This window comes from Galeopterus variegatus, unplaced genomic scaffold (genome assembly GCF_000696425.1).
Source record: "Galeopterus variegatus unplaced genomic scaffold, G_variegatus-3.0.2 Scaffold21213, whole genome shotgun sequence".
NCBI classification, from domain to species: domain Eukaryota; kingdom Metazoa; phylum Chordata; class Mammalia; order Dermoptera; family Cynocephalidae; genus Galeopterus; species Galeopterus variegatus.
Window position 1 is genome coordinate 1 of NW_007747324.1, and position 10,680 is coordinate 10,680.

The window sequence follows — 10,680 nt, forward strand, 5'->3', positions numbered from 1 at the left end:
TAGACTAGAGAATTTCCATTTGAGAGGTAGTTATTAGCTTGCTATCAGATATTATTTGACATTACTCCTATGACTGAAGGACATAAAATAATCTTGAAACCAAAAGTACCTATAGTATCTTGTGAGACGTTGAAGAAATGCTCTAAGAGGGAGTGCGGTACCCAGAGAAGTTCCATAATAAAATGTACATGGTTTATTCAGAAACACGCTACTGCGGGAATGCAGCTACTGAGTGTATTCTAGAGAAAGTAGACTCTTTTTCCCTGAGACTGCCTTTGGAACCACCCAAAGAACTGGCCGATTCTATTGCTACTTGGATAGTGCTCTATATGCAGCTCTCAATTGACCAAGAAAGAGCTGTTTGGCTTATGGATAGCAGTTCCAAGGTGAACAAAGTCCGTGCTGTTTGGAAGGCTGCCACTCTGATCAAAGAAAGAAGAAGTAAACCAGCTCTGTGGGCTGAACTGCATACTGTTTACCACTCTGTTTGGGTTTTTACTGACTCTTGGGCAGTGGCCAATGGCCTGGCTGGACATAAGGGCAATGGAAAACTGGTCTTTAAAAGCAATGCCCTTATGGGGCATTGGCCCTATGGAAATCACTATAGGAATTCGAGGGGTGCATTAAAGCAGGACATGTTGATGCCCACCAAAAGAACCACCTTTTACGATCAGAAGGTAATTGGGGGCAGCAAGTGGGTATCCCTGTGTGCTCACTTGCGGTGGCACCTGGGCTTATAAATGTCTTCACGAGTAGACATTGGGGGGCAGTAGCAATGCAGAGATGTGCTGAATCTAGAAATGTTCCTCTTGTACATTCTGAGGCATGAAATGCCAACAAGAACTGTCCTGTCTGCCAACAAGAGAGACAGAGACTGCACGTGGCTATGGTGGGAAGGCCCTGCACATAGCTGGCAAGTTGGACTGATGCTGGTGGGCTAGAGGGGCTACACATGGGTCTGAGAGGAATAGACACTGATACTGGACTGGGCTTTGCATAGCCAGTGGTAGAAACAAATGCTCAAAATACTGTAAAAGGACCAGAACAGAAGATACTGCACCAATTTAGACCACTGACTTACATTTCTTCAGACCAAGAGACATACTTTCATCTTTAGAGTAGTGTTTTGACACAGAATTAGAGAGGGCATTTGAAATAGTTGCAGTCTAAAACAGAAGATAATGGCATGAAAGGCTGGCTTACAGGCCGTCACAAGTATGTGCTCACACTGAACATGGGAGGGCTCAAGGCAGTGTCCCTAGTAGACAGAGTCCTCTGCTTTTCTGAGGGATCTAGGGAATAGGGGGTGGGGGAGGATGCTAGTATAACTATAGGATTCTTCCCATGGAGGAATCCACTATTACATTAATGCTTTGAAAGAGGCTCAGATAAAGAGATGGTATTGCCTCTTAGCTAAGTTATACCAGATGCCTGAGAGGGTGCAGCGATATCCTGCTGAGACTGCTCCTGTTTTGGAACCTGACTAGATCAAATGGAAATCTTCAAACGCAAGTGGCCTTGTCTTGGGGGACATTTTTTTTTTTTTTGTCTTTTCGTCTTTTTCCGTGTCCGGCAATGGATCGCAACCCTCAGTGTTGCCCCCGTACTGGACCTGGGACTGGCAACGGGATCGCAACCCTCGGTGCTGCCCCCGCGCCTCGCTCAGCCAGTGAGCGGGAACCGGTCTGTATGTGGGATCCGAACCCTGGGCGGGAGCACCGCCGCGCTTCCCAAGCGGCGCACTATCCAGTGCGCCACCGGGCCGGCCCCTTGGGGGACATTTTTGACATTTGATATGATGATGGAAAATGGGACTCTAGTAATGGGCAGAAGGTTTGTAGAACAATCCTGAGAAGAGCCCTGCACAGTTCAGAGTGGAGATTGGAGAAAGAGTGAGAGGGCAGGTGGGCTCTGGCCAGCAGGTTCCCGGACGGTGCATAGAAAACCTAATTTTTTCTCTTCTGTTTAATAGCTTTCTGTCCACAAAAACAAGGGAGATCTGCCTTTGCACATACAGCACACATGGCATGTTAGCCATACTATATTTTGTCCATTATAACCAGCATTTGATTATTAAGGTTTACAGTTACCCTGATTCATCTGCCAGGAGTTGTAAACCACGCAGTTCAAAGGCCTGGTGGGGAGTAGTTCCTGGAAACTGCTTTCCAAGTGACATCTGTTGTGGTAGATGTAACCTGAAAACTAAGAGTCAAAAGGCTCAGGCACATTGCTAGAGTTTCATTCAGTTGTCGACAATGAGTCCAGCTCATCATCACGTCATATGACCAAAATGTCTCCCAGAGCTGTGCCACTCAGGTTTGCAGGCTGCCATTCGACCTTGTCAGGTTCCAAAACCGGAGTAGTCTTGGCAACTGGGTGGCTTTCCCCTTTCAGGCATCTGGTATAATCATGCTAAGAGACAATATTCTCCTGTTCCAAGTCCCTCTTCAGGCACCAACATGATGTTGGATTTTTCTTGTATAACCCACTTATTCATTCTTTTACCCTCAGCTACTATTTCTCCTTCTCTCCATTTGTCATTGATTTCTATCAGACTTTTCCACCATTGGAAAGGATATTAGGTTTGGTCGCTGTGCTTATCCAGCTTGCCAGGAGCAATACTAGCCTAGCAAGTGCCTGCCGTCAGTCCACTCCCATTCAAGGTGCAGAGCTGGTGAGCTAACTCGACCACTAAGCCACACGGCTGCATTCACTGACGACCCCAATGTAGCCAGCTAGGGCGAAGGCACAGCACACCCCATCAGGCCCTTAGGAACCCTCACATAAAGGTTTAAAGATATAGTAACAGTTTCCTGCTTGGGAATCATCCCTGCTTCTGACACACACAGTTGTAGCCCTAATCCTGGGACCACTGTATCAGATAGGGAAGAAACAGTTGAGATGATGTGGGGAAAAGTTGTATAGTCATACCAGCAAACTCCCCCGACCCTCTCCCCCAGAACCCCCAGAAAAGCAGAGGAATCTATCCAGTGGGACGCTCCCTCTGCCCTGCCTCCCTGCTAAGTGTGAGCACATCCTAGTGAAGGCCTGTAAGCTGCATGCTTTTATCTCCCCATTTTAGACAACAAATGTTCTAATTGCCTGTTCTGATTTTCTATCAGACCAGTACTCTGCGAATGATATGCAACATGATATGTCTGTTTGATGTGATATTGCTTGGCCCGTTGTTCAGCACTATGGGCTGTAAACTGTATTCCTTGATCCGAAGAAATGGAACGGTGCAGTAGCTTCTGTTCCAATATAGTGTTTTGTAGTATTGGGGGCATTTGCATCTACAACTACGTAGGCAAAGCTACTTTAATGTACCCCTTAAATTTTCATAGTGATTTCCATAGCGTTATGCCCCATGTGGACATCCTTTTAATAGCTCAGTTTTTCACTGCCTAGGAGTCAATAAAAAGTCAAACAAAGGGGTTTTTATCATTCAATTCTTCTATCACTGCAAGGAAAACAGCATGAAGTACAGTCCACTGAGCTGATTTGTTCTTACCTTCCTCAAAGATTTTCCATCAATCAGAGTACAGTAGCCTTCTGAACAAGACCGTCTGTACACTCTATACCAAGCAGCTTTTAGTTGTCAATTGAGAGCTGTTCATAGGGCCCTACTGGGTGGCAAGAGGATTCACCAGCTCCTTGGGTGCTTCCAAAGTTGGCCCTAAAGAAAAGGAGGGTACCTGCTCCTCAATATGATGAGCACCTCCTTGGCCTCCCTGAGCTCCATGTTCCTGAACAAATCATTTCCATTTTATCATTTCTGGGCACTGCCTTTTTTATCAGACTGTTTCTCTAACATCACCCACTACATTATGGGCATTTTTGGGTTCAGGATTAATCTGTGTCCTGCAGACATGGAGGCAGGTTCAATGAACACCGAGAGTAAGCTAGGAATTGTCTCTCAAGTGGCACATACCATACACTGAACCTGGAAATTTTCTGGTCCCAAATCTCAGCAATCACCACTGCGTGCACCTCACAGGCTTTTTCCATAAGCCCTTCTGATCTGGTCGACATAGGGCTACTGGTCCATACCATCACTCTAGCTTCTAAAATGGCACTGGTTAAGGTGCTAATCTCCTTTTGTTCACCAGGTATTCTTTCTATTTTTTTAATTCAATATTATTTATATATATATTTTTTTTGTGAGGTACGGTGTGTTGTTTCAATACATGCATAGTCTGCACAGTGATTCCCTTGGGGTAGATAGCATAGTTTTGTCCCCATGAGTTCACCCCAATCTTCCCCTGCACCCCTCCCAGCCTCTAGTAACCATTATTCTACTCTCTCTCTCTCTTTTTTTTTTTTTAACACACAAAGTTTAACATCCTTATTACAAAAAGAGCTCTTAAAAATGAATTAGAAAAATCTAAGCAGAAATTTGGTGAAGGACATGAGCAGGTAAGTCACACACTCCAAAGAAACACACATGGTTAATAAGTACATTCTGGGATCTGGTTGCAGGCAGGGCAGGGCTGTCCCAGACCCTGACTCAGGATCCTGGGTGTCAGACTGAGTCTGTTGCTGGCCTGAATGTGTGGCAGCAAGGGTGGGGCTGAGGCCCACGGCCCATCTCTCAGGTACCCAGGGCGGGTGTCAGGCTGGCTCCGTTGCTGCCAGTGGCATGAGCCCTTACCAGATATTCTACACAGTGTGAAATTAACAACTGGTATGGGCTCAGACAATTGTATAGGTCCTTTACTGCACAGAGACCCTGCTTGTTCTCTCAGTCCTGTGTGTCACTACCACCCACAAACCCCTACCACAAACACACATACAAACACATGCACACATGCAGACACACACACACACACACACACACACACACACATGTGCACATGCACAGCCCTTGTCCTGTCCCAGGGAACATGCCTTAACCAGTCTGCCCCCAACTCTAGCTATCTCTTCTGTCCTAATGGGAGAGAGGGGATGGCCTGACCCCATCCCCTCCCTGACCTTCCCTGCAGCCAGATTTACTGCCATGGGGAGCTCCTGCACCAAGTTCAGATGGCCAAGCTCTACCCGGATGACAAGCAGTTTGTGGACATGCCATTGTCCACAACTCCAGGTGAGGCAACTGGGGCCTCACCCTATCCTGAACCTTCTACCCAAAGAAGGCAGGGGCAAGACCAGACAGAGGCCCCTCTGATCAGGAAGGGCCTCATGGAACCCTGCTGACCCCTTCCTGCTGCTTGCTCTCCAGACCAAGTCCTGCAGAACTTCAAGGAGCTAGCTGAGGCCCACAACCACAGCATCCCCTGGCAGCAGCTGCAGGTGTTTGTCCAAGAACACTTCCAGGCTGTGGGACAGGAGCTGGAGCCCTGGATCCCTGGAGACTGGAAAGACAGGTACCACTTTGTACAGGGAACAGGAAAGGGCCATTCGCACAGGGTTGCCTTCCTGAACCCAGTGGGGCCCTGTGCTCTTCCAGCCCCAGATTCCTGCAGAAAATATCTGACACCAAGCTACGTGCCTGGGCAGGGCAGCTGCACCGGCTCTGGAAGAAGCTGGGAAAGAAGGTATCAGTGTCCTGGGCCTGCACCAGGGCCTGGCCAAGGGGCCAGAGCTGGAAGAGGGGTGTGCTGGTTTGGGAGCCCACAGTGCCCCCAGGCCATATATTGGGTCTCCTTTCCTAAGAACACAGGCCCTCAGCTCCTGAGCCCCTAAATAGAAGGCATTTCTGAGGTCAGAAGGGGAACATTTCCTTCTAACTCCTCACTTCCTCCAGCACACCTCCCCAGCCTCCCCCCAGGCAAACCTAGCCCATCCTGCCCCCTCCAGCTGCCCAGCACTTACACCACCTGGCAAATGTCCACTCGCCTGCTCGGCCTCTCCCTTCCCTGAGCTCCTGGGACCAGGCCCCTTTCTCAGGAAAATAAGCGCCACCACTGCTGTTGCTGCTGCCACTGCCGCCTGAGGCCGTGCCCGGCCGCACAGTCCTGAGGTACCTCCTCTCGGGCGCCTTCCTCACCAGCCCTAGGGGCAGCCGTGCCTGGCGGGAACAGCCCCGCTCTGCTGTTCCTCACAGCGACTGAGACAGGCTGACCTTTCCCCACTGAAACCTCGTGCACATAGAAGCAGCGGGAATGAACAGAGGAAATGCCTGACGGGCACACGCAGCCAGCCTGGTCATCCCGCGGCTCCCCCTCAGCCACGTTCATCCACATCCACCTCACCTGGGAAAGGGCTTGGGGTTTCATCCCCACCTGGGCCAGAGAATGGGGGTGGGGGTGGCGCTGATCCTCTGGGTCTGGCTTGGTGGTGGCAGCAGGGATGCCCGGGCAGGGGAGATGAGGGCCCAGCACCCCCAGCCACCCAGCCAGCCCCACCTGGGTCTTAATAATGGCCGCTGCTTGGTGGACACCTGCCCGGTGCCAGGCTGAGAGGTTTGGGCTTCCACACTCCATCAAGCTGGCCTGGGAGTGCAGAGGCCAGCACGCGGGAGATGAGGACACCAAGGCTGCCAGCAGCCAGGCCTTGACCACACAGCTGAGCAGCAGCGGGGCTGGAACTCGAGCGTGCTGCCTGACTCCAGAGTCTGAGCTGCAGGGCCTCCACACCCCCAGCCTCTTGCAGCCTCCACTCCCATTGGGATTTAGGCTCCCTTGTGCCCTCTCTCCTGACTCCAGATGAAGCCAGAGGTTCTCAGCCACCCTGAGCGGTTCTCTCTGATCTACTCGGCACACCCTTTCATTGTACCTGGCGGGCGCTTTGTCGAGTTCTACTACTGGTGAGTGCCCAGGACCGAGAGGCTGGGGCCCGGAGAGGCTGGCAGTGGTGGGGGAACCCAGGGCCAGTGGGGTGCCCTGAGCAGAACTGGGTGCCCTAACAGCCTAGGTGTGCTGGGCAGAGGACAGCAATGGGGTGATGCCTGAGCTGCACTTTCCTTCAGGGATTCTTACTGGGTGATGGAGGGTCTCCTCCTCTCTGAGATGGCTGAGATGGTGAAGGGCATGCTGCAGAACTTCCTGGACCTGGTGAAAACGTAAGAGGGGGCCAGGCTCCTCCAGACCAGGGGTGGAGGAGAAGCAGGTATGCCATGGACTTGCAGCTGGATTTGCCTTGGCTGAAGCTGCTGGGCAGAAGTACCTCAGCAGACCTCCCTCTTGGCAGCTATGGGCATGTCCCCAATGGGGGGCGCGTGTACTACCTGCAGCGAAGCCAGCCTCCACTCCTGACTCTCATGATGGATCTCTACGTGACTCACACCAACGACACCACCTTCTTACAGTGGGTACCCCTCCCTGTGCTGCCCTGCAGCCCACCCCACACCTCAGACCTCCCGAGGCTGGCAGTGGGCCCATGTGCCTGGGCTGAGGTGGTGCCTGGCTCCACCCCAGGGAGAACATTGAGACCCTAGCCTTGGAATTGGATTTCTGGACTCAGAACAGGAGTGTCTCTGTGAGATTGGAGGGGGAGAGCTATGTCCTGAATCGCTATTACGTCCCTTATGGGGGACCCAGGTGAGGAACTGCCCAGCCCACCCTCAATCTCTTGTCTGTTCACTCTGGTTTGTGGATCACATGCCCCGGGCAGGAGGGGAGCAATCTAGCCTGGCTTCTCAGATGGTGATACTGAGAGTCCTCAGCAACCCATGGCTGTAGGGCCTGAGGACAGCTCAGTCAAGACGGTGTGGCCTCCTGCTTGAGCAAAGAGGGGCTTAGTGCTATAACTGCCAGGCTGCCCACCTCTCCTCTTTGCCAGGCCAGAGTCCTACAGCAAAGATTCAGAGTTGGCAGACGCCTTGCCAGAAGGTGAGCAGCACAGGGTGAGGGAGGGTTGGGGAGGGCACTGGGCACCAGCATGGTGTCAGCCCTGACCTGCTGCTGCCTTAACCTGCAGCCAGGACTGGCTGGGCTGCCTGCTCTGTCCTCACAGGGGAGCGGGAAGCTCTGTGGGCTGAGCTCAAGGCTGGGGCCGAGTCTGGCTGGGATTTCTCTTCACGCTGGCTCGTTGGAGGCCCAAACCCCGACTTGCTCAGTAGCATCCGTACCAGCAAACTGGTTCCTGTTGACTTGAATGCTTTCCTGTGCCAAGCAGAGGATCTGATGAGCAAGTTCTACTCCAGACTGGGTGAGCACCCCCCAGGGTAGGGGTAAAGGGGCAGGGGTAGTGGAGCTTGGAATGCTGCCTCAGCCTTGCCAGCAGAACTGGAAGTAGGACCCTGGGGTGAAGGGCTTCTCAAATTCTCCCCTAGTGGAGGTTGGCACTAACATTTGTGAACCAGGACAACAGGACAAATGGAGTCTTCCCTACTCCCAGTCCCTTTCTTACTGTGAGGGCCTTCAGGGCCTGTGAGGGGACAACCTGGTCCATACGCCCAAACTCCCTCCACTCCTTCTCAGCTGCCCCTTGACCCCCTCAGAGCTAGGGGGATCCACACAGCCAGTGCTCTCTGGAGGATGGACCCAGCGAACAGGCCACTGTAGGCCCTGGGAATGGTACGGGGCCATTCATTCAAGGAAATCCGGGACCTAGAAGCCTTAAATGTGGTGGGCTCCAGGTAGGCAAATCCCCTTGATGCTCAGGATTTCTCAGCCCTTGGGGAGGAACACAAAGGGAGGCCAAAGTAGAGTGATCTAAGGACAGGCCCGAGGGCGGGGCACTGGCTGCTCTGTCTGAAGGCAGCACTGCCCCAGGCAATGAGTCCCAGGCCACGAAGTACAGAACCTCGCGGGCACAGCGCTTGGCTGCCCTGAATGCCGTCCTGTGGGATGAGGAGAAAGGTGCCTGGTTCGACTTTGACCTTGAGAACAGCAAGAAAAACCGAGAATTTTACCCATCTAACCTCACTCCTCTCTGGGCCGGCTGCTTCTCTGACCCTGTTGTCACGGACAAGGCTCTGAAATACCTGGAGGTGAGGGGACAGCCGGCCTGGTCTGGCACACTGGAGGTGGGACTGCCCCTCCTACCTCTGAGCAGGGGCCTGGTAGGTGGCAGCCACTGCCTCCTGCTGGGGCCACAGGGGGACAGCTGGGAGCCAAAAAGAGAAAGGCCAGCAGGGGACATCTGGCTTCCTGGAGGGCCCAGCATCCTGGCTCCCTGTCCAGCCCACCCACCATCATAGTAAAGTCTGGAACCTTCCAGGACAGCCAGATCCTGACCTACCAGTATGGGATCCCGACCTCTCTCCGGGAGACAGGTCAGCAGTGGGACTTCCCCAATGCCTGGGCTCCCCTGCAGGACTTCGTCATCAGAGGTAGGGAGGCAGGGGTGGGGCAGAGGGCTGGCCTTCGTAGTACTGGGGAGATGTGACAAAGGCCCCCGTATCCTCTGTCTCACTCCTCTGCTCTCTTGGCCTCCCACGCAGCAAACATTCATGTCCATCCCACCTGTCCAATGGGATCAGCCCTCCTTCTCCCTCAAAACCCAGGCCCTGGATTACGGGAAGATAGGCCTGTGGTTCCATGAAAGAGGTCTGGAGGCCCAGGCCTGTTTCCCTCTTTGGGGCCTCTGTTCTGCCTGGGTTGGGGCTCTAGAGACTCAGGTCCTGCCTGGTGTGGGGTCTAGGCCTGGCCAAGTCGCCTTCACCTCGGACCCAGGAAGTGGCTTTCCAGCTGGCCCAGAATTGGATCCGAACCAACTTTGATGTCTACTCCCAGAAGTCAGCCATGTATGAGAAGGTGAGCTGTCCCCGAGCATCCTGCCGTCCACCAGGGCCTCCTCCCCATGGTGAGGTGGGGAAGAGCCAGGCTTTGCAAGGCCCAGGGCAGGCCCAGTCAGGACAGTGGTGGCGCCCAGTGGCCATTCTGGGGCACTGCAGGGGCCGGAGCTGCAGCTCCTCCCCAGGGAGCTCCGCGTGCTTCCCTTGGGGTGGGGTGAGGAGCTTGGGAGCAGTGACTGACCTAGCCTGTCCTCTGGTCCCCAGTATGACATCAGCAACGGTGGACAGCCAGGTTGTGGAGGGGAGTATGAAGTTCAGGTGAGAGGGCCAGGTGTGAGCTGCCCAGCACCTTAAAGGGAACTCCTGGGCTCTGTTGTGCCCACAACTCCCATGACCCCCCTCCCCAGGGCCTCAGGGTGCTCCCCTGTATGTGGGCCCACAGCGGGGAGATAATTAGGGTTCCTTGGTATCCCTGGGGCTAGGTGGGGCCACAGCCCTGGGTAGAGATCCCCCACCCCCAACAGGGCTGGGAGGCTTCCCCCAAGATCTGGTCCCACTGGCCATGCCTCTCTCCAGGAGGGATTTGGCTGGACCAATGGAGTGGCCCTGATGCTCCTGGACCGCTATGGTGACCGGCTGAGCTCAGGGACCCAGCTGGCCTTCCTGGAGCCCCCCTGCCTGGCAGCTGCCCTTCTGCCCAACTTCCTCCTGCTCAGCCTCCTGCCACAGTGACAGCCTCACTGGTCGTCTGCCTTCACTTCCTCATCTGGCTCCAGCTCCTGCCTCATTAAACCTCTGCCCCAGGCCCTACCTTCTCCTGCCTCTTCAAGCCCTCCCACCTCCCAGCCTGTCCTCTGCTCACAGTGGAGTGGGGGCAGGGTAGTGACTTGGAGGGTCCCTCCCGGAAACTTTAGTAGGGTGGAAATCCTGCTAGGGTGGGGGAGACCTAGCCCTACTATCCCAAGTGCTCCAGCCCCATACCCCACACCACCTGGCCTTCCACACACTTACATAGTCCAAATGCTTTATTGTTCTGCTGAAATGCTTACAAATACTGAAAA

General features: G+C 53.7%; 1 protein-coding gene across 1 annotated transcript; it reads left to right on the plus strand.

The window, feature by feature from the left end:
- Nucleotides 1–4,977: 4,977 nt before the first annotated feature.
- LOC103583275 (trehalase-like) lies at nt 4,978–10,351 on the plus strand (the record flags this gene model as incomplete). The annotated part of the gene is made up of 14 exons (XM_008564639.1): nt 4,978–5,083; nt 5,219–5,363; nt 5,447–5,534; nt 6,645–6,745; nt 6,908–7,000; nt 7,129–7,245; nt 7,356–7,478; nt 7,720–7,769; nt 7,894–8,088; nt 8,655–8,872; nt 9,103–9,214; nt 9,526–9,638; nt 9,884–9,937; nt 10,196–10,351. Coding segments are annotated over 14 exons (1,671 nt in total), but the record flags the coding sequence as incomplete, so codon positions are not given.
- Between the last annotated feature and the right edge of the window lie 329 nt (nt 10,352–10,680).